Source organism: Lagopus muta, chromosome 11 (genome assembly GCF_023343835.1).
Source record: "Lagopus muta isolate bLagMut1 chromosome 11, bLagMut1 primary, whole genome shotgun sequence".
In the NCBI taxonomy this organism is placed as follows: Eukaryota; Metazoa; Chordata; class Aves; order Galliformes; family Phasianidae; genus Lagopus; species Lagopus muta.
In genome coordinates, this window is record NC_064443.1 from 13,395,567 (window position 1) to 13,419,829 (window position 24,263).

The window sequence follows — 24,263 nt, forward strand, 5'->3', positions numbered from 1 at the left end:
GGTGTCTCCAGAGACAGAGATGGGAACATTTGGGCTGGGGGCGAGGCTAAAGCCAGCTTCCTTCACCCTATCCAGCCCTATCACCTTGCCCAAACCAGAGCTGGAGGGAGGGTGTGACCATGTTGTGCCTCATGTCCTGGGCAAGAGGAGCATCCTGCTGGGCACGAGGACGTGGCATCAAGAGAGAGGAGCCTGGCTGTCCTTAAGCTGTTGTAGGGAAGGACCATGCTGGGCAGCAGGGAGAGTCTCTCCCATGCATAAAGAGCAAGTTCAGACAGCCAAAACCTCCAAAATTCAGATGGGTAACAGCCCAGTGCTTTATGGCAGTTTCACAAGTAAATGTGCAGATGAATTTTCTTTTTTATATTTTTTTATTATTTTTTGACAGTTGTCTCAAAGAATGTCTTTGGTACTTGAATATGGAGTTTGGTGTTATGGTGTGTTCTGGTATAAGAGGTACAATCTCATACTTGCTGTTCAGAGAAGGAAGAAAGCTGTACTTGTCATGCATGTTTTATAAGCAACAGTGCTCAGTGCTGGCCTGAGGTCCTGGGTGGGCTGAAAGGTTTAGGTTTAGAGATGGGGGCTCAGCCATGCTGCATGAACTGTCTCACTGCAGGTCCCCCTCTGTGGGGAGGAGATTGCAGGGTTTGTTCTCCCCATGGATGTGCAGAGCAGGTGGTAGTCACCTCGGTCTCTGCTCCGTGTTGGATCTCATGTGTTCCCATGGGCAGCAGCAGGTGGGATGGCTGTGACCCCTGTGAACTGCAGCCCCAGGGCTCATGCAAAGGGCTTTGAGGGAAAGCTGAGGGAAGAAACAGCACTGCTATTTTTATCCTTGCACCAGCCCAGGGATTTGGATTGGCAGGGTTAGTTATGAAGCCAATATTATGAGTTTAACTATGAGTGAAATAACACAACTTCTGTGGGAAGCAGAGTAAAAGAGGCAATTATGCAGCAGCTTAATAACAGCACTCTGGTTGGGTAGCTGAAAATATACAGTTGATAGTAATTAGATTTTTTTTTTTCCAATTCTTCCTGTTAAATAGCTACAAGAATTACAATATATATTCATCTGATTCACTCTTACACGCTGTTTTCATCATTGGGTCCATATCCATTTGGCCTTCAGACTATTTTTGTTTTGTAATTTCCTACTGTCTGGTATTTCAGAAGCATGAAACTTAATGTTCTTAATGTTGGACACACAAAACAAGATGAAAAAGGCAGGTGGGGGAAACAGGCAGGAACCCTAGAAATGCAGGGCATGTCTGGATGGACAGCAAGGACTTTCCAAGTAGGCTCCCCCCAACTCACTGTCAGCTTTCCAAGCACTCATCTCTTCTTTTTCATGTATAGACAGCAGTAAGTTTTCCCTTATGCCACACAACCTTGCATTACCTTAGCAACTATGTGCTTTCCAGCTTGCAGGGTAGAACTTGATGAGCCAGCAAGTGTGTGGCGCTTGGGCTGCTTCTGATCATAGCTTGAAAGCCCTGTGCAGCATGAAGGAAAGAGCTCTCAGGTTTGCTGTTGTTGCTGAAGACTTAGGATGGGATATTTGCTTGGAGGCTGAAAGTATTCTTCCTCTTGCTCTCTGTTTTATTATGTAAAAGAGCCAAGCGTGATTAACGATACCATGGTCCTGTTGTTGTGATGTGACACAGGACTGTGAGGTTGTGTTTTGTGGCTGTGATGCCCAGTGGTGTCTCTGACACGTGCAGTAAATATTCTCTGCAGCAGCATTCCTGACCTCCCAGCAGAGCATCTCTCATTGTCTTTCTTCTGCTGTGGCAGGAGCAGCACAGTTCAGCCTCACACCTGTATATTTTAGCTTTAAAGCGCACTGGAGATCTCCAGAGCCATTAGCAGGGTAGAGGCCACCTCCAGGTATGCTGCTGCCCCACTTGCTTCTGGTTTTCAACAGAAATACACTGTGCTCTTGGCAAGTGCAGCTGCTCCAGATGGTGCTGGGAAAAGTGCAAACGAGAGCTCTGATTCCAGCCCTTCTTCTCTTTAATGAATCCTATCCAGCTCTCTAGTGCAGTGGATTTTGTTGGTTGGGTCTATTTTTTTTTGTTTTGTTTTGTTTTTTGTTTTTAAAGGGGCTTTTAAAATGCATCCCCCTTCTTTCTGCTACCCCTGACTCTGCATCATGAGTTTATGACCTTCAGCTCATCCTTCCCTCACTGGAAGCATGCTGTACGGTTTTGCCATCCTGTGCCTCTGCCTTCCATGTTGCTGTACTCTCTCATAGCCTGCAGAAGTTGGATGTAATCCATCCATGGGATGTCCAGCTGCCCAGTGCTGGGGTCAGCTGCCAGTTTGGGGACCTAATGGTGGACCAGGTGGCTCATGGGGTTTGCCGTGTCCTCTTGCAAAGCTGTGGTGGAAGAGCATGGAGGATGGAAGGAGATCCTTGCGGACACTGCCTGGACCAGAATTTAGTTGGTAAGGCTGGGAGAGGGGAGCTGCCATCTCCTCCTTTATCTCATCTGGAGTGGTGCATGTGCTCCTATTGTAGGCTGGCTGTGCTGCTGCTTGCACAGTGCCCCAACCACCACCCTACATTAGCTTATCCCGGTGTATTCCTGTCTTACAAAATTAGATCAATTTTGCAAATTGCTGCTGCACTAGTAATTGAATTGAAGGGTGGTTGTTTTTTTGGTTTTTTTTTTTTTTTTTTTTTTTTTTTTTTTTTTTGCTGGTTGCTGTTCCTTTTTTTATTTTTTTATTTTTTTTTGCACTGGAGTAAATCAGGAAGAAGTCAACAGAATCAAGCCCTGAGCGCTTTCAGCAACATGCTCATTTAAATTGGATGCAAGAGGGTGTCTGTGTTTACATTTGGCCTGCCAAGAATCTCTGTTTCAGAAACTGGCTTACATAATATGTCAAAATTGGTTTACTCATTAGCATTGCAAACGGTGTGAAACAAGCCCCAGATTGATAAACTCTCAGCAATATTTGCATCCTGAGCTGAGCGGCACAGGGGGAGGGGAGGTTCATTAGGAAGCGTTCCATTTCCACCAGGAAAGCAAATGGTTTCCAGTTATAACTCAGACTTCGTTAATTTTCTGTCTTCCCAAATTTAAATAAAGATTGAGAGGGAAATGTGAAAATCTCTGTTGGCAAGCAGACAGCCTGTGTGTGTGTGCTGCTGGGTGGGCAGGCTCTGCACAGTAGTGTTCCAGGTGGCTGCAGCCCCTCTGCCAGGCTCCAGCCTCCTTGCACAGACCCTTACTGTGTGGCTGGGATGGAGGTTCTGGCATTACTCATCAGCTCCTCCAAATGGTACATGGGCACTAATGGAGCTGCCTGCTCCTGCATGGTACAGCCTCAGAGCTGGGGAGTATGGAGCTGTGGGCTGCAGGTCTTCCAGCTCGTGGTGGGATGGGAAAGCCATCCATCTCCGCATTGCTGCTTGGGGTTTAGCAGGCATCTATGAAGCACATGTGAGCGTGGGCAGGGCTGCTGAGGTGGGGTGAGCAATGGACAGAGTAAAGCAGCCCAGCATTAACGGGTGCTGAGTGTAACTTGCATCACTGCATCCTTTCTGGCTGCCCCTGAATCTCTTGAGCCCTTGGGTGATGTGGTAAAGCTGGCAGGAATCTGCTGGATGTGTGCAGCTTTCAGTGGTATCTAAAGGATTTGGGGGCTTAACTTCCATGAAGCTCTTAAGTCTGCTGTGAAACTCCTAGCTTAATCAGAAGCAGAAAGCTCTGATGCAGCACAAAGCGTCCGAGCAGTGCTGGCATTGGAGGAGTCAGTTTTTATGCTGTAAGTGATAATGCACCATCCCATATTTCAGAACAAGTTTTGCAAGAGGATCTGCTACAGCCAAAGAAAGCACCTGCTGCGGGTCCTGCTGCACCCTGATGGGATGGGTTTGGCACTGTCAGCCAACACCAACACATCCATCTTCAGCAGTGTTCATGGCATTTGTGGCACGTCACTGTTGCAGGAAGAAAAATAAGTTTAGAGCTCTCGATGGTCCCAGAGTCTGCAGTGCAGTGTTGATTGAAAGCGCTATGGTACAAGATGGGTCATCACTTGCTGCAGCCCGTTGTGCTCCTGCTGGACTCACATCTCAAGTGGGCACATGGTTTGGAGAACCAAGGGTTGGCAGCTGGCAAGGAACAGCAATTGTAATGATGCTTTTCAACGCTTCCAAAAACTTCGGTGAGGTTTTTCAGCAGTAGCAACCGAGTAGCTGTTGATAATGCAGATGTGGGGTGGGAAGGGGTGATAAAATGATCTCACTGAAAAATGAGGGTGAGAGGTGCTGGCACGTTGCTTACTGTCACACCTCACCATGAGAGATGTTCCGTGTGAGATGCAACCACAGACCTGAACACAGTACAAAAAATCTGAGAGCAATGGGAGCCAACTTCTGCCTGATTCTGTAGAGCAAAGGCACCGAGTTGCTTGTTCCGTTTCCAGGGCTGGCTCTTGGGTAGGCAGCAGCAGGCAGATGCTTTCACCTACGCTCAAATGCGCCAAGCAGAGAGCAGCGCTTCCATATCTCTCCTTGGAGAAGTCAGCACTGTGACATCTCATAGCAGCGCTGGCAGAGGGGCTGTATCTTCTGGGAAGGGCCACATCACCAAGAGTGACACGTGGCAGTGCAACTCCCACCCATGGGAAAGAGATGCAGAGGTTTGGTGCTTGTTGGGCTGAATGTGGGCACCTTTTGTGCCCAGAGCCAGGAGTGCTGGCCCCAAATGGACAAACTGAGCTGAAATTCGATAATTTGGACTTCACCTTGACATTCTTCTGATGTTTTTAGTTCTCCTCACGCAATTGTAATTCCAAATCACTAAGGAAAAGTAATTGTGCTCACATCTTGCTCTGCAGAGAACTGTTGTCACCCAGCAGGTGTTTCTGTATGCCAGTATGTCTGCAAATAAAAGAGAAAGTTGGCATTGCGTTTCATCTATTAAGTCATGTCTATTTGCATATACTTGTTGTAGAGCATGGAAAGGAGGGCAGAACAGTGCTAAGCCCAGTAAAATAATAAAATAAAAAAGCATAGAGTGTGAATCGTGGTCTCAGTTACACAAAACACCACTGGGGTGATGGGAGCTCTTGTGAAAAGACAGAGCTTTGTGTCTGACGACAGAGAGGGGCCCACAGCCCTTCTTGGCAGCAGTGTGGCTCTGTGCTGGGGGCAGCAGCTCTGCATAGCCTGGGGTGCAGTGCTGCTGCTGAGAGCTGCTGGCTGGCAGATGTGGGAGGCAATGAGCTGTGCTGCTGCTGCTGTGATCTCCCAGCAAACAGGCAATGGGGAAGATTTCTTTGGGATAAATGGAAAGTATGAAACTTTTCCCTAATAGGTGTGAGGGGGTTTTCCATAGGTTATCTCTGATGTGCAAAAAGTGAAAAAAGCTCATATTCAAGGCAAACTGTCTGGAAGTCCACTCCTGTGAGAATGCAAGAGATATTCAGTGCACATTACTGTAAATGAGAGCTGAAAGATCTCCTCTGTTCCTGATGGGCTCCGTGCTGGGCAGCTCTCTGAGGTGGGTAGATCTACCCTGTGCAGCAAGGCACCCCAAAAGCTCCAAGCCAGCCCTGCAACACAGAGGCACTGCTCTGATGTGGAGGCTCTTTCAGCTCGGCACAACTTTAGCCCAGAACCGTGGAGTGTTTCTTTCTTACAGAGCGTGCATTCAGAGCAAAGCGATGCTGTGTTGGTGGTGGGGAGGATGGGGCTGCACCTGGCAGCACATCGTTGTGCTACCTGCACCACAGCAATGCAATCAGCCCCCCACCACGGGGAAAGTGTTCCATCTCTTTACTTAGGCTGTGTGTAGTCGCTGTCTGATAATATGACCATTTTGCCATCCCTCTGCAAATAAGGCTGAGGCTGCTGCCTGATTGGTATATCATCTCACTTTCTCTCAGCATTGATTTTCTTGCTCTCCTTATTTGCTTCATAAAAAAAGAGACGAGGAGCTGGTGCTTGTTCCCTCCCTCCCTCCCTCTCTCTCTCCCTCTCCACTGCGAGAAGCTTTTGGGAGCCTTTATTTTTAGTATGAGACAAACCTTGCTTTATTTCAGGAGACTCAAGTTGGATTATAAACCCTTTTGTAAATGTGTATGGTGATATTTGCTCCGGTAAGTTCTTCTATGATTATCTATTTATTTGTGTAGCCGTGCTGTTCTGGGGGAGAAGTGAGGTTTTAAAGGAATGGCAAAGCCCACCAAATTGTTTTACAGGTTGGGTTTCTTTGTGCTCCCATGCTGAGCCCAACTGTTCTGTGGTTTGTAGGTACATGGAAAATATTTTTGGTCTGTTTTGCATTGCAGAGGGGGGGGTGCCTGCTTTGAAAACTTGCTTTGCGCTTCATTTTACGGCAGAAATGTGGAAAGTGGGGATTAAAGGGAAAAGGGATTCCAATTTGTCGTGTTTCTCCCAGCATTTTTTTTAATCAAAGGCTCCTCAAAAATAACACAGAAACGTTTGCTACACAAAACCAGTGAGAGCTATTTAATATTGATCATCCTGAAGTACGAACATCAGACTATTTCCTTAGGAAGATTAAAGTACAGCAGGTGGGCAGCAACATGCTCCTCATCAAAATGCACTGCTGAAATAAAGAAAATCTTTAAAGTAATTAAGGACGTGGAGTTGTTTTCGGAGTGTTACACCATTAATACAGGTCAATGTACTGTTGCTCTGACTCTGCTGTGCACGGCTCTGCAGCCTCGTTCCTCCACGCTCTCAGCTAACTTGGAGACCTCTTTGTTACCTGTAAATAGCAGCAAGGTGCAGTGATTTATCTCCCCCCATCGCAGCTCCTGGTGTGCTTCCCAGGCAGCGCGAGGCAGCGCTTGGAACAATGTGGCTGAGGAAAGCGAGATGTGTATCTGCAGCATGTCCAGGCTGCCTGATAAATATTTGAATTTGATGCATTATATTCATTAATTTATTGGCATTTTGATTCTTTTGTGGTTGAGTCTGATCCATGGGAGTCAATCACGTTGGTGCTTCAAAAGTCTTTCAGAACTCCAGCTGTAGCTGCTTTGAGAACATGAAAATTCACGTATCAAACCCAGAATAATCCACCTACTCTCATGATGCCGGGCCATGCTAGTAGATGTATGAGACATGTTCCAGTAGGGCTGCAACTGGCTTTATTAAACCCGTCAGAGACAGTGAGGATGTTGTGCTGGCAGAGCAGGCTGAACTCATCCAGAGAGAAATTTCAGATTGGCAATAACTGCTTAGTCATTTTAAGCTGCTTTTGGACCAGCTTAATTGTTCCAGTGTTGTTTCAGTGTGGAGGAGCTGAACCTGGCCTCCCAGCTGTGTGCGGAGCAGCTCAGGACCGTGCTGGGCTCCTGAGGACTGCATGGTGGTTGGGTGCGGCTGTGCTGAGCGTTGCATGGGAAGCCCACAACTCAGGTTCTGCTGCCTGAAACTGGATTCATACGTGCCCAGTTCTGCGGCTTTTCAATTTTCACATCATTGCTATCTCATAAGCACCATGTATATTTATCCCATTTATATGCATTCCTGTGAATGTATGTGCCTAACAGTGATTGCCTTTTCCCAGTCGTTTGATTTCTCAGGTGTGGAGGGCGTGAGTGTCTGAGCAGCACGCTTTCTAAGCATAATCCTGCTTGCCTGAGGATTGCTTTAAAAATTTCCAGCTTTGCTGAGCCTTGGTGCACGGCTCAGTGTAGTAACCTTCAGGTGAGCAGGGTGATGGGTAAGGAGCACATTTGGTGACCCTGAAGGGGCAGCAGTTGGCTGGAATGAAGTGAGGACGTAGCTTCTGCTTCCAGCCCTGCAAAACGAAGGGGCTGGGGTTTCTGTACCGTGTAACTTCTCATAGCAGGGGTGCCAGACTTCCCTGAAAGCTGGGTGTGCTGTGGTTTATTAAGAAGACAATTCAGCTTGTCTATATAGATTGGAAGCAGGAAAAGTGTCCAAGCTGGTGGGACTCCTGGTGTCATCCTGCTCCTGGAAGGCAGCTCACTGGAAGCCAAGGGACTGTAAGGCACTGCATGAGCCATGTGGCTGAGTCCATCACTGCAAACCTTTCATTAGCAGAGGAGCTTGTGGTGAAGCAGAAATGATCCCTTTGGCTCCAAATGCTGTCCCTACAGTATAAGGCCAAGACAAACTTGGGGGAAGCAGGAAAGCTTGCCTCACTCCCTATGTTGTGCATGCAAAAGTCTTCCATGCTCGTGGTTTTTCACCAGTCACCTTCTGCCCATGCCAGTGCTGCAATGCTCTCTCTTTCTAGCAGGTGCATTAGGATCTGGAAGATGTTGGAAATGTTATTTTAAGACTGTGTGGATCCTGGGCAGCTGCTTCTCTGCCTCATTGGCTGTGGCATCTAGCAGCTCCAGCAGTTCCTAGAGAAATTCCTCAAGCTCTTAGAAGATTGACTTCTTAAATGCTTCCTTCTGAATGCCAGATATGTTTTTTTAGCCAAGTCCTTGGAAGACTTAATGAACGCTTTCCTCACCTCTGTTAATCCTGTTCAGACCAATAGGTGCCCCATGGGGAGAAAGGTATTTGTGTTGGTATTGGATAGCAGCTGCCTGTCACTGCCGGTGGTGGCAGGTGGTGTTTTATTCTTTGTGTCATTCTTGATTAGGAGTTCCTGTACAACTATATGGCCATTTTTTTTTCAGGGAACGTTTCCCTCTATAGAGGGTGGCAGATGGCAACTTGACCCAGACGTTGGTCTTTCTTGGTTTTGCCGTTGGGCTCCCTATCCTTCAGCAAGCTGAGCACAAATCCTTCCTAACAGCAGTGTGGGCTGTGAGCTCAGAGCCTGCTCCTTGACATGGGCTATGACAACAAGTGCCACTTGCCTGTCCCCATGTGGGCAACTATGGGCACTGGGCACTGTCCTGGGGCCAGCCCCAGGGAAGTGGAAGGGAGAAGCAGTGCTGGGCTGCACAGTAGGCTAGGCATTGAAAGCAGAACAGTGCAGCACTTGCTCAGTTGGTGTTCAATTAGGTGTCCAGTACAGGTGGGGGGTCTGGCTCTGCTTGTCTGTGGTTTGCAAAGGTAATTATGACCCTGGGCCCAAGGGGATGCTCAGAGTCCTTGAACTTGTGATGAAACTCTTTGTTTTGTATTTGGGGCCAGAATACTGAGTACCATCAAAGTCTTCAGCCTTCCTCTCCTGTCGTGTCCAGTCCAACCTATTATTTTGTAAGGGAAAATAAAAAAAAAAAAGGTAAGGATAGAAAGGAAAACGAGATGTGCTGAGCCCTTCTGTGCAGACAAGGGAGGAGACAGGTGGTCAGCATGAGGTGTGGGATCTGCTGTGCTGCTCCTGTCCTTTCCCAGGCACGGTGCTGGAGCTTTCTGTCTCTCTGTGCCACACACAGGCTGTCTGTCTAGGTGGAAGGGGTCCTGCCACCTGGATGGCTGTGCAGCACTCATCTGTCACCAAACTTCCATGGCACCCTGGCAAAGCAAATATGCTGCAGCAGGCTTGAAAGCTGTAAGCATATGGGCACTAACAACAGATTAACTGAGTGATTTAGTCTAAGGGGCTTGGTAGATTACCATAAAATGTATCTTAATTAGAAAAGCAATCAAACTTGCACAGAGTCAATGAGGACAAAACGTCCGTGTTGGCAACAGCACTACATCCTCCAGCCCAAGGGATTGAGGTGTCAATGGATGAGACTTGTGCCCACAGTGGGACGTTTGGGGGTTTTGCTGCTGTTTGCCCACTCTGCCTATGGGTGTAGGATGCCTTCATGCTGAATTATTTGTTCTTGGACCACGGGGTCATCCAGCAAACTGCTCAAAATGAGGCTGATGGTGAACTTGGATGCCTTCAGCAGCATCAATAAACCAGACACTGCTGAAGGTGAAAGAGTAGAGCATTTGCACATTTTCCTTGAAAATGTGTGCAATTACCTAAAGACATATTTGAGTGTTTGCCATGTATAGCACAGCTGGTCCCAGATAAAGGACTGGGGCTTCTAAGTGCTACCATAACACAAATAATTAATAAGTCTATTTCCCTCACTGTGTTCTCTTGTTTTTAGCGAACATGACCATAATTAGCTTTTACCTGATTCTGAATTTATAGCATGTTCTTTTCATTCTGCATGTGTTTTCCTTGCTTCTTTATTTTATTGGCCACAGTTTTATTCCACAGGCCTGAATCTGCAGATGTAAAAGCTGGATAATCATCTCCAGCAGTACAGATATAAGGACTGCAAAAGTCTAAAACATATTGATGCGTTATTGGTTTGGAACAAGTTCTCCTGGCTCTGGAAGGATGTGAAGTACACTGGGAAGTGGCACCGAAGATGCACAGCAGCTGGCAGTTGAGAGAAAGGAAAGGATGCCTGATTATTTTAGAATTGGCAGTATTTTAAAACATGGGGGAAGTGGGAAACATTCAGGCCAGGGGTTGCCAAGTTTCTTTTGTTACCTCTTTTTGTGCTTAGAAACAGATTTCAGAGAACATCAGTGAAAGGGCATGAGAAGAAAAAGGGAGAAAGTGTGGAGGAACATGGGATGGGGGAGGATGGAGAGGAAACTGGGATAACTTAAACCAAGTAGATGGAGTGTATCAAGAGCCAGTGAGATAAGGAAGCATTGTTGTTGGTTTTTGGCTTTTCAATTTAAGGATACTTTTATTACTGTTTCCTAAAGATGTTCATGTTAAGGTGTTACTCTTTATGATTTAGCCTTAGGAAGGAGAGCAGTGCCACCTCTCAGGACAGAGTAAGAGAAGCAAAGGAAAAGAAGAGGAAAGGGAGGTTTTAATTTTGAAAACGTTTCTTGCTCAAAATGTTCCCCATGAATTCCCAGAGCTCAACAAGGCAAGCATTCATTTGTAGCCCCATCATTTTAATTATTAGAAAAGAAATTATTTTCACCACATGTGCTGCTAGCTAGCCAGGAGCAAATTCTTCTTTCAGCCCTTTGCACAGAGCTGGGTGCTGAGGTCAAAGCCAGCACCAATGGAATTTTCCATCCAAAACTGCTTTGAGAGAAAAGGATGGGTCCTGTGTGGAATGCTGGGTGCAGCCCAGGCCCTCCTTCATCACAGAAGTGCCATAGGAAAGTGGGTCTGGAGCAAGAGGGGCACATCTGCCATGGTCAGGACAACCACCATGGGTCTTGGTGGCCAGGACTGGCTGTGCATATGCTTTCTGGAAAAGCAGCCATGCTCTCCAAAAGCAGAGCCTGGGTACCCAGCGTTGCTGCTCATAAAGATGTTGAGATACTGGAAAATGGGAAAGCACAGCCAGCCGTCCTATCAAAGAGCACTGCTGGGGGTGTGGGTAGGAAGCGAGGCCTCATTGCTTAGCAATTTGAAAGCACTCTCAAATCCTCATGGGACAAAGCTGTTGCACTGGTTTATTCATCCCAAGGGCTCTCTGGATGCCTTCCCAACCTATATAATTTTCACCCATTTCCTTAATTCAGCTTGAGAAATGAGAACTGAGTGCCAGCATGCTTGCTCAGGGAGCAGATGACACTGGGTAGTGGCACAGCAGCACGGGGCTGAGAGGAAGCTGCTAATGGCCTCTGATGAGCACCAACGTGATAATAATGAGGTTGGTGCCCTTTCACTCACCCAGAGAATCTTAGCAAAAGTATAATCCCCGCTAGTCAATGGGCAATCATTGGGTCATAAATAATAGAGTGTGATTGAAGGACTGCACCTTTCCTGTAATAAACCACGCAGAGACGCTCCTGGCCTGGGGGGCGGGGAGGAGGGGGGTCTCACTGCAGCCCCATGCTGAGCTGTGCTGCATCTCCCAGCTGTTAGCATGGTCTGTGATTTACTGTACTCCCAAATCTCATTGCTGCATTTGGTTGCACTCACAGCAGGAGGATGCTCCGCCACCACAGAGATCTGCCCGCACTGAGGAAGATGGAAGGAATGATGATGCACGGTGGATAACATTTTTGTGGGCGTGGTGGGGATGGGTTAACGATTGGACTAGATGATCTTGGTGGTCTCATCCAACCTTAATGATTCTATGATTCTAAGACAGAGGGAGGTGCTGCTCCCAGCACCAGCCTAGTGCAAGGCGGGCAGTGTGTGTACCGTGTACAACATGTTGTAGTTCTTTTTACAAGCTGCATTTGTATTCTGCTGGCCTCCATTGCTGTCGGACATATGGGACAGTTGTGGTTCTTGCTGAGGCCCTAGGGCTGCAGCAGCCATCGTGGGGTTTAGTGACATTAAGTTCTGGGGCACTTTCCTTTTTCAGAGTGTTTCACATATGGATGCTGCTCAGCCTTAAGGTAAATCCCTGTGTTTATTGGAGGGAGTAAATCCTACTTAGCACTGGTTTGGATCACACTCTGTACAGTTATGCTACATGGTCGGGCCATTTTTAACCCACCCAGCAAGTAAGGAAACAAGCAACTGCCCAAGTGTTTTAATTTTATAATTAAATGTGTGTGCTCATACCACAGTAAATCCGATACGATCAGTCTCTCAAGCCTGCACAAAACCTGTGTTTTCATCAGGGAGCAGGAGCAGAATGGGATTTACACGTGAACCTGCTCAGTGCAGGGCTGGGAGAGCGTCCCCACCAAGGGCATGGCAGCTGCCTCTGTGTGCCAGCAGGCTGGAAAAGTCTTCAGGCCCAAAAAGGAATTCATCTCTCTGCTGAAGTGGCATGTGTCACAACATGAGTTATTCAGGGATCGTATGCAGAAATGAAACAAATCTGTGTCACTTGCACTCTCATCTCCTTAAAGAAGAGGGTACGAATGTGGAGATACGAAGGCTGCAGGTCCTTGTAAATGTCTTTAATTATCTCAGATCTTTGGCCAGTGGTTGGAGGGGCTGAAGCAGCTTAACATCTCTCCTCACTTGTGTGAGTGGCTTTGTTCACTGACGACTTTTCGTTTCACTGAATCCAAGAGATGTTGACATACATCTTTATTTTCTGCCTGTTAACTCTTCCATGCAAGCTGCCAACCTTAGCATTAGCTTTCAACTTTATGGCTGACCCATTAAACACTGGATGAAACATCTCATCAGCTTGCATTACATTTTGAACTTAATAAATAGAAAAGGCATTACACAGATTCTGTCTGGCCATCTGGAGGAACAGTGTTCCTTAGCTCAACGAATGGCTCTCTAATCCTCTCATATATAGTTTGGTTTTATTCCATTAAAATATAATGAGAAAAGACTACCATACCATTATGCGGTGGGACTAAATGGGATTTTTAGAGTAATCAATGAAAATGAGTAAAAAAGATAAAGATTTTCTTCAAAGAAAAATAGCAAAAATTGTCTCCTTGGGATTAAAGTATTGTAGAACCAAATTATTATAGCACAATCTTTACTCACTAAAAATACCCCAGTTTCATTTCCATAAATCTTTCCATTAAGAATCAAATGAAGTATTTTTTTTTGTTTTGAAAATGCAAAGTTAAATGAAATGCTCTGCTTTAAGCTGAGGATGCCACAGGGCTGCTCCCTGATGGTCTGGAGGATTTTCTCTCCCACCTCCAATAGTGACCCCAGAAACTCTCCTGGAAGACATAGGACAGCCACTTGAATGGCCTCAGGGCTGTCCAGCCTGCCCTTGGATGTCTCCAAGGACAGGGAATCCACCAGTTCTCTGGGCAAGCTGTGCCACTGCTTCACTGCCCTTATTGTAGAAAAGCTTCTTTATATCCAGTCTAAATCCCCCCTCTTAGTCTGGAACCATTTCCACTTGTCCTATCACAGACCCTGCTACAGACTCCGTTCTCCTTTTTCCTATAGTCCCCCTTTAGAAGGTTTGCTTCTTGCAATGCTGATGTTTGTTTCTAAGGAGGCACACTAAATCCTGGCAATTAGTGGACAATTGCTCTAGGCTTTCTTTTTCAGCAGAAGGAGAATATATTTCAGCTTGCTCCCTGGACAGTTGTTGGAGGAGAGTCCTGCTAGTCATCGCCTCCCCCCAGCACTGCTGCCCACCCAATTCATCAACCAGTCAAGCTGATATAATTAGGAATCCCAAAGTCAATAATCTGATAATCTCCAGTGAACAAGGCTTGTATGTAGGAGAAGTGATTCCAGGAAGTCTGCAGCTCAGATCCTCAGAGGACAGATGCCAGATTTTAAAAAGGAAACAGGCAGAAAGCCGGAGGGGAGAGCGCTCCCTACTTTTCACTGGTGACATATTTTGGGCTATTGGCTCTACACTAAATGTTTTCCCGTAGAGTCATTTAGTGCCTTTGAATCTTCTCTTTACAGCCTTAATAATGACGTTTGGCTGCTGGTTGCATTCCATAAATAAATGATTGGAGCGCTGCAAGGCTGTGCAGAGGACGATGCTGGCTGCAGGGCAGGGGATGCTTCTCTCGTGCAACCCTGGCTTTAGTGAGCAAGGAGGAGGTGTAAATCCACGCCGTGTTTGGCACATGCTTTGCAGCCACTTTGTGATGGAGATCCAGAGAAGGAGAAGACTTATATCCAAAAGCCATGCCAGGAAGCTTTGGCTTTGTGAAGCACTTTCAATGTGTAAAGTGACTAATGGAAGAGTAGGTGTCTAAGTATTGCAACCTTGCTTTTCCAAGGCATCAGATGTTCCCTTTGGCTTTTCATTGCTAAGGCAGGACTGGGCCTAGGATCTCTCTTGGAAGGTGTCCTGGGAAAAGCAAGTGGCTTATGTAAAAGTTTCATCAATTTTAAGTGACAGTGTTATCTTGCTAACATGATGTTCTAACTGCAGTGCTTCTATGTAAGCCTTTTAGCTCGCCGTGTCAGGAGCCATTCTGCATTCCTCTGGCTCTTATGGCCAACCTGTTGCTCGGCAGGCATTGAGGGGACTGCTCTGAAGGCCAAGCATGGAGAAATGGTAGGAAATTGTCCCATTTGTCACTCCTGTGGCAGGAGGAGTAATGTATGGGACTGCTGCTGCCCGCCTGGGGCACAGGTGGAACGTGGTTTCCTTGGGGACCCTTGTGCCCCTAACCCAGGGTGCAGAAGGGACCAGCACTGGGCTGAAATGATGTTTATTACTGCACAGTGCCATAATAAATATAATTTCTATTGGTTAAGCTAGGTCATAGGACTTACCTGTCTTCCTTACAAAAATATACTGGTTTGGTGGTGGTGTTGATAGTTGGACTTTATGATCTCGGAGGTCTTTTCCAACCTTAACAATTCTGTGATTCCATGATACAGTGGCACAGGGTAAGGCTACTCTCTGTAGAGAGAATATCACCATTATAAAGTAGGGGATGGGGTGTTCATCAGCATACACAAGGGAACCACCATCTTCAGAGACATGCTGCCTTGTTGGAGAAAGTCTTATGGCAGGTGGGGAGCGTACATAGGAGCAATGTGATGCCCCAAGGGCACCGTGCTGCTCCAGGCTGCTCTTCAGAGAACTGCCTTCATATGTAAGCGTTGACCATATGCTGAGATAGATCTGGTATAAAGGGGAAAAGCCATAGACATGCAGGGTGCAGATGGGATGAGCGCTGAGTGTGGATTTATAGGCAAAGAGTAACTAGGAACATAGGGAAATGCTTTCCCTTTCTCCATAAACTTTTCAATTTCAGAGAGACGAGATTCAATAAAATTATCTTGCAGATGGAAGTTTTATTGAATCTGGCCCATAAAGCTCCCATTATGGGGTTTACAACTGCCATTTACACAAATCCTGCTACAATAAAATACAATGGTGTTTACAGCATTCCTGCAACTGCCACAGAATTACAGCACGCACAAAACCCACCCAGTAAATCTTGGCTTAATTCACTGACAACAGAAAGCAGCAAAACTTGGGAGGAAAAAAAAGAAGAAAGAAAAATGCAGAGCTGGGAAAGAGAAGGTTGTTTGGGTGAGAGGAGTTATGCTGCTTGGCCAAAATTCCCCAGAGAAAGGATTCATGGTCCTTGCCCTGCAAGGCACGATGTAAAGGTGCTTCCAAGCAGTGTGGTGCGGTGCCCAGCTGCAGGGACCAGTGATGTGATTGCAGCCAGAGCAGGGAGCCAGGCTGCGGCTGGGTTGGCTATAAAAGCCTCCAGCTGGCTCCTTGCTGCTTTCCCACCTGTTGCCTGGGTGCCTGCAGTGTGCTGAGCAAGGATAGAAAGTGGTGGGCAGCCCTGGTGGGATGTGGCTGGAGAGGGAGTAGGCTGAGGTTTGCTGGGTGTGGAAGCATCTGGAAAGCCTCTGGCTGAGAGCTGAGTTTGGGGCTGAAGGTGGGTGAAGCTGGATCTGAGACTGCAGCCTGAGATGCTCTCAGCCTTTCTGACAAGGAGCAGCCTGAGCTGAATTTTTGGGGTTGGCTCCTTGGCCCTTGTGTCACAGGCTTATGTTAATTCCCAACCCTTCGTTATTTGCATGAGTTGTGTGTCCTTCCCCTCCTTGTCCCTGTGGTGAGCGCTGCAGTTGGCAGGTGATGCTCTTCATTTATGGCAGGTTTATCTCACGCTGCAGCCCTGCACTCCCCCCTTTATTTTTTGCAAACCATTAATCTTTGTGGCTCCCAACACATCTGCATTTGCAACTCCATTAATTAGGCCAGAATGCAGGTCAGCCCTAATCTCTCTGACGCTCCTTAATATATTGTTTTCTGACATTGCTTCACAAATTAAGCTGAGATGATTAATAGTGATTTTCAGTGCTGTTGCACATGTAAAGGCAGAACAACTTCGAGGAAACGTCTCATTTAGGATTAAGGAGTGCTGTTCAAGTTCATTATGAGCATTTATTTCAAATTAACCAACAAGCCAATTCATGGGAAAGTTCAGCTTGCTTTTTTTTTTTGTCAGAGCCCAGTATAAAGAATTGAGTCAGTGACTGTTTCTATCAACTTGCCTTATTGTTAGGCTCCTAAACCCCTTTGCAAATCTGCCCGTAAGCGATGTGTGATGGGCAAGAGGTGAGCCCAGGTTAGCAGCACATTTCAAATGGAGCCTCATGCAGCAGGGATGGATCTACTTACTTTTTTTTTTTTTTTTTTTGGCATTTCCACGTTGCCTTTAGAGAATCATTCAGTCCCTTATTTTGCCATTACATTTGCTTGCTGTATGATTTTTCCAGTGTCCAAATATAATTTTTTTCTCTTCTAGATGCACGCGGCCTGTTTTCTTTGGGTTCTTGGCCTTTAGTTTATTCAGTTGTGATTTGGGTTGTGAGTTTACTTGTCACTTCCCATATCTGCCTCACTTCAGATCTGAGCTGCTAAAGTGAGTGGAGTAACTTTACACCTATTGTGCTGTAATAAGAACAACATCGAGCCTGGTCTTTCATTTAGATTACAACTGCATCAGTAAGGCTCTCCCCACTTTTGCTCCAGTTCTTCCAACGAAGGCAATGTCAGTGAAGTTCCTTGTGTTTGAACACCTGACATAAATACAAATGCTGATGTCTGTGGCCCTCCCCATCCCCCTAACCCACTTCTCCTGGAATGTGAAGGTGTGATATGGGTTTGCACCAGAAAGAACCCAACTTTTTCTTCCTATCCAGTTTGCTTAAGTTTATCCTGTATCTTATTTTATTTTTTTTTTCCTGTTTTGCAAAGTGTTGGTTAATTGCCCCCACTGTATCCATCTTGGATTATGGTATAAATTTAGGATAAATAATGAAAAAAATGATCTTTTTTCTTCCCAGATCTTATATAAAATGGGAAAAAAGGTGGTGTGATGCTGTGTTTCGTCATGTGATGGGATGATAGCTGCATGGACTACCTTGGTCTACTATTGCTACCCTTATCTGCTCCTTATAAATATTTCTGCCAGTGTTTTATTTGTGCAAAGATTGGCTCATTATGCTCAGTCAATATTCATCCTTCCCTTCCAACCCGAGCTTGCCCATCAGTTGGGTGATTTAAATAGCTGCCTGCGCTGTGAATCCCAAGTGGGCTCTGAGGCACAGGGGGGAGGGCTGAAATGCTTGACACAGACAAATGGTGATGGTTCTGCCTATGTGAAGCAACACGGCTTCAAATCTTCTGGTTCCCTGTATTGACATTTGGGAAGGGTGCAGGAGTAATGTATGGCGATGCTTTGAGTGCGTGGAGTGATGGATAACCTGACCCGAGGGGACTGGTGCTGCTGTTGCACAGATCTGCTGGTGGGGTGGGTGCTGAAACGAAATAAAATTAAAATGTTGTTTGTTTTTGACAGCTTTTTGCAATCTTTGCATTTGCAACATGCGGTGGGTACTCTGGAGGACTGCGCCTCAGTGTGGACTGTGCAAACAAGTCAGAGAGTGACCTCAACATTGACATAGCCTTTGCCTACCCGTTCAGGTAATGCATTTTGGTTCATGGTGATTGGTTTGCAGGGAGGCAGGTGCACGGGGTCTGGTGGGAAACCCCCACTGAAAATGGGTTTCCAGTCACCTGGAACAGCTTCCGATGAAGCAGCAGCTCCTGGGGTTCCTGAATTCTGCTCACAACACGGGTTGGACTCTGAAAGGGAAGGAGGAATAGATTTGGCTGGATCTGATGTGGATGGGGCTGTGGGAACCATGGGGAAACTGGAGCTCAGCACAGAGCAGTTGTGGGCATGCAGAGCCCCACAAGGGCCAGGACAGCTCAGGGAGCCACATTGGCCCTAGGAGAAAAGGGGATAAAGGAGCCATTAACTGCGGAGTAGCCATTAATTAAGCTGGAAATAAGGGAGAAGTTAATGGCAGTTCTGAAATTTCTTTGAAAATTGTACTGATTGCCTGCCTGCGTTTCTCAGTGCATGAATTGTTTAAGTGCTGGACCACTGGTGAATTAGGAGAGCCACAGTGAAGTTAAAAATACACATTAAATGCTCCTGCAATGTAAGATCCTGCTTCAGAAGAACACCCACAGTCTTCTGTTTTTAAAGATGCCAGGTCAACTCCAGAAACCTTTCACTTCTGAATAAATGATATCTTTAAGGAATGGAGACGATTAAGGAAAGAATACATAATCCAGTCTCAGGCCCAGTATACTATGACTGAAATTATTTTGCTTCCTTGGGAAATTGTGTGATGTTTTGCTTATGATTGCTATGCACAGACCAGATATAATAGCATCTATTACTTCAACTTGTTCTAAAATGAAGCATTTTCCAAACAGTGGAAACTAAATTTGATTCCTTGAACTATCGTTGTCACTTGACACGCATTTATTACTCCAGAAATCCCATTTCCTGCTATTACAAATGTTTATGTTTTTGTCTTGTCTGTGTTTTCTTTCATTTCTGCTTAGTATGCATGAGATGGATCCTGAAAATTGAGTTACATGAATTTGTAATGCGATTCACTTCCAAATAGGTCATTTCTCCAGCATTCATTATAGAATACACCCTACAGTAAAGTGGTTTTAATTTTCATGATTATTAAGTAGCACTTCATGTGAAAAGTTAATAAAACTGAGAACAATAGTCAGCAAGTATTTCTTAATGTTGTATCAGGCACGTTGACCATTGTTTGTAGAGGGAGGAGACCAGATCTGCAATTTCTTAGTCTTGCTTATTAAAAAACTAGAAGCATTGCTGAGTAATTGCAGCATGTGCTGCAAACCTGGGGGTATTTGCAGAAGGGATCCAGCTGGGATTGCAGCTGTAGGTGGCCCTTGAACTGCTGGTATGGCTCAGCTGTGGCTGGTGTGGTCTGAGCAGGAATGTCAGACATACTCAAGACCACAATGCCTGTGCTACCTAACAAGTATGGAAGCGCTCTCCAAATCTCTCCCAGAAGGCAGGAGTCCTATTCATCCTAATGATCAGCAGCTCCTCACTTCCCAGCTGAAACAGATGTTTAATCTTGTAGTGAAAATGCTTTTCATTGAATTCTGAAGCAAGCAGGGATCATAGGGTCATGGAATGGCTTAGCTTAGAGGGGACCCTAAATATCATGTAGTTCTGACCCCCTGCTCTGGGTTGGTTGCTACTCATCTGATCAGGCTGCCCCTGCCCCATTCAACCTGGTCTTGTGCACCCCCAAAGATGGGGCAATGATGGTGATGTGTGGCATGTACAGTTGGATGGATATACCTGCAATTTGTGAGTGAGAAGGAAGATACTTTCGTGATTTCTTCATGAATTTGATCTTTCTACTCTTTTCCAGTGCTCCTTTCACTGATTGAAGAGGGGATGCTCTGAACGCAGAAGTGGCGTTGGGAAAGGCAGTGTCTCTTGTCAGAGTAGTTGATGCCCTTGGCAAAAAGCAGACAGGCTTTAAGCTCAGCCTCCCCTATTAGGACTGTGATCCTGAAGCCTGTCTTCCCGCGTGGACACGCAGGCTTTGTGTGGGTTTGATGAATTTCCTGCAGTTGTCTCAATCAGTCTGTGTTCACGTGGCATTTCCCTTTGCAATGCCTTCAGTTCTCTGGTTACCGGCTGACAACTGGAGCAGGTGTGGGAGGAAGAAGGGATGTGCTGAGCAGTTGACATGGCCATGCTGTCACAGCAGTCTGCAGTGGCACTGAAGCAGCCAAATACCTGAGTGCTGCTTTTAGAGCTGCACCTTCCAGCAGGGCTTGTGATGTAGAGGGGCATCCAGCTGTATGAGCAGCTGCTCTCCTTCAATTGCTTTGAGTGTAAGGATATTGGTTTCCTTCTCCTAGGAGGTGCACAGCCAGACCTTGGCTAGCTGGTAAGTAAGTGCTGGGAGCCTTAAGCAACTAAACATCAATATGTAGGGCTCAACAGGACAGCAAGTTTCCACTAACTGGCATGGATGGATTTGGAGAAATCATTGGTTCCAGCAGACAGGGAGCTTGGAAGGATTCAGAAGAGCAATGTGGCAAAGTGTCTGTACTGAAGATTTTTTCTACATAAAGCTTCATGTCACGTGCTTAACATGGTTAGGGTAAGCGTGTGCATACGTGCTGGGAGGGCTGAGCGTACAGGCCAATGGGAAGAGTGGTGGTGCTTATAGAAAAGCTTGATGAAGTGAGATGCCTGTACATGCCTTTGCTATGCAGCACATATATTTCCAGCATGCTACTAAAGCTGTGTCTGGAAGTAATCCCTATGTCTGAAGGAAAAGGAAATTGTGTTTTGTGGAAGCTTTTCATTCACTCTCTGAGAATCTCATTTGAATAGAGATATTTCCATTGAGTACCCTTTAAAGTGTACACCTCATCTGCATGCAGTAGGCAGGCTTGTCCTTCTGAAATATGACTACCAGATCCAAATTACCTACTTAGAAGCTACAGATGATTATTAAGGAGAAAGTAGCTAACTCTGTGCTTTGCAGCAATCTTTCTTTGGAAAAAGCCTCTGTTAATATTAGCATACTGCTTTGCCAGAACGTACCGGTCTTCAATTTTCTTTACCCGTTTGTAGTAAATCTTGCTTCAGAATTCAATGAAAAACATTTTCACTAAAAGATTAAACATCTGTTTCAGCTGGGAAGTGAGGAGCTGCTGATTATTAGGATGAATAGGACTCCTGCCTTCTGAGAGAGATTTGGAGAGGACTTCCATACCTGTTAGGTAGCACAGGCATTGTGGTCTTGAGTATGTTTGACATTTCAGGGACTGCATTACCAGTGTAGGGTGGGAAGCAGGAAGGGATAAAGCCATCTCACTTCCTATTTGATTTTGCATATGTTCAATACACAAAAGATGCTCCTGCAAAACCAAGTCAGGTTTCCTAGCACTTCTGCTAGCTTGCTTTTCTACTATCTAGCCATGGAAGTTGCACCAGCCTTAGGTGAGCTCAGTGCCAAAATGCAGTTGCCCTGGTTTCCGGGTGGGTTTGGTTGAGCTCCCAGGAAACAGAACAGAGTTGGTTCAACTGTGAGTGACCCATTCCAACCTGGAATGGAGCAGTCTCCTTCCTTCAGCTCCTGGTAGCCCTGAAAAGCTGTGTGCCTTTAGCACAAATGAGCTGAGGGGATTATCGAGTGTAGTTCACTGGCTAGGAGGCTGAGCAGCACAACTGCAGTGGTCCCTTCTGACTCTGCAATTGATCCACCCATGAACTGCGTTAACTGAGATGTTTAAGGAATGGCCCTGGCTTGTGGATCCCTAGTGGTTGAGCGTGCAAGACCTTGGTCAGGTGTCTGCAGGGAAGCAGGTCCATAATCAGGCTGAACTCCACCAGGTGAACCTTGGCTTTGTTAGAGCTGCTTTTACATTGTCTGCCAGCCCTGGGAAAAGGTGACCCAGGTGTGTTCAACAAATACATTTCTCTTCAGCTTTCAATGAATTTTTAATAGGGAAAAATTCAGATGGAGAAGGAAAGTGGAAGCAACTTTCTGGAGAAGGTGTCTGCTGCAGAAGAGGGAGAATGGTGCTGCTTAAATCTTCATTAAGTCGTAGAAGCTTTTATTTTGGCACACAAAGCAATTGGAGTCTTGATGAATGTGGATGGTATTGATCCAGACTGGCTTATTTGGCTTTATAGATGCTGTATTTTATGCTTAACGCTGTTTTGGTGTCAGAAAAATTCTTTAATACTTCGACCATAATTTGATCTTAAAGTGGAAGTCATTCTTTGATTTCTTAATATATGCAGCTTCTTTCCAATTTGAATTTTTAATATATATTCATGAATAGTCTCTACAGCGTTGTATGGTGATGGCATTTTATCTGTGCATGTCACAAAGGCCTCTTCTGTAAGCCAGGCTTTTTACAACTTCCCTTGCAATTTTCTTCTCACCCGTTTTCATGCTGCCAGTGCAAAAGCAACCAAAGTAGAAACCCTTTGGCTCTCCTTTGTTTGCCATCTGATCCCATGCCCCACGTGGCAGCCATCAAATGCACATCCTTCCCCTGCTCCCAAGTCTGCATGTTGCTGTGCAGCAGCCCTGAAGGTTTACCTGGGACCGTAGGGTCCCTCAGAAAAGTGCTTGGAATGAAGATGCCTTGGCTGGGAGTTCTGTTGGAGACGTGCTGTAAAACTCTACAGAGGAATGAATTTGATTGCCTCAAGTGCCTTAGGACAACATGCTTGGGAAAATTATTGTTAAAATACAGCGTTTATATGAAAATATAACACAAAGGAATGAATGCTGCTGCTGCTTCTGTAATTGCTCTTGTGTGTGTATTTATCTCAGCTGGCCCTGAAGATGAAACTTCTGCTTTCAGGACTTACAGACATAGATTAAACTGTATGTGAACCTTACTTCTCACAGGGCAAAGGGCAGCAGCAAAGTGTGTTGGTTCCAATGTTGCTCCAAAAGAATACCCACAGGGTTGGTGCACCCCCTGCCCACGAATCATCAGATCTGCAACCCTACCGGTCTGTGACACAAAGCCCAGTGTGAGGAGATGTTTGGGTTGGCACAGTCTGGTGGAGGATGTCTGAGTGCTGTGCTCTGTTTGCATGGGAAGGAGAAGCATGTGCTTGAGGAGAGCTGTGAAAGTATCTCGGGAAATAAATCTGGGTCTGGATGTAGGCTTGGAATTGGGGCTGGGATCACCCACTCAACGTTGTGAGTACTTGCAGCAGCATGTGTTCTATAATGAGACACTTTATTTCCTTTTTGGTGTTACGATGGAGTAGTAGGGCTTGAATTCCTGTTACGGGTGCAGTCTGGGGAGGTGCACTGCTGTGTCTCCCTGTGGGAGAATGGGACAAAGCTGCTGTGTGGGCTGTTTTCCAAGAGATTTCGTAGAATGGTTGGATTGGAAGGGAACTTAAAGCCCACCCAGTTTTAACCCCTTCTGGGGACAGGGCTGCCCCCCAACAGCTCAGGCTGCCCAGGACCCCATCCAGCCTGGCCTTGAATGCCTCCAGGGATGGGCACCCACAGCTCTGGGCAGCTGTGCCACTGCCTCACCACTGTGCAAGTAAAGAATTTCTTCCTGACGTCTAACCTAAATCTCCTCTCTTTTAGCTTAACGCCATCCCCCTTTGCCCTACTACTAGTAGATTGTGTTAAAAGGCACTTCCCTTCCTGTTTGAAAGCTCCCCTCAAGTTCTGGAAGGATGCAGTGAAGTCTCCCTAGAGCCTTCTCTTCTTCAGGCTGAATGAACTCAATTCCCTCAACCTTTCCTCCTAGGAACCACTCTAACAGCTCCTCATCCCTCCTGTATTGGGAGCCTCATAAGGGCAGCGCAGAAGGGGACAATTCCCATCCCTTCCCTCTCCCTTCTGGCTGCCCCTCTATTGATGCCCAGGATACTGTTGGCCTTCCAGATATGCTACCTGCAGGGACAGGGCTCTGTTGTACTAGGGTTTTCCCTACACCCAAGCCTTTATACCCCATCCTCCACACAGTTCTGGTCTTTTGCTTTGTGGAGACCTGAATACTTGCAGAATCTCACTGTGCTAATGAGAGAAGAGATAGGAGATGAAGAATGGAGATGGAAGGAGCAGAGGATGTGAATGCCGTGCTGCTCTGGGTAGGCAGCAGCATGC

The 24,263-nt window shown here is 46.2% G+C and overlaps 1 protein-coding gene across 2 annotated transcripts in view; it reads left to right on the forward strand.

Moving 5' to 3' along the window:
- SYNPR (synaptoporin) overlaps positions 1-24,263 on the forward strand; it is a 78,580-nt gene that overhangs the window by 41,680 nt on the left and 12,637 nt on the right. Inside the window, exons 1-2 of one of the 2 annotated variants that reach the window (XM_048957625.1) lie at positions 5,922-6,117; positions 18,095-18,219. In XM_048957625.1, coding sequence (XP_048813582.1) covers positions 6,094-6,117; positions 18,095-18,219 — 149 coding nt within the window. In that variant the 5' untranslated portion in view covers positions 5,922-6,093. Of the gene's footprint in view, positions 1-5,921; positions 6,118-18,094; positions 18,220-24,263 lie in introns of those variants that run through there. The other variant, XM_048957624.1, reaches the window with a different exon arrangement.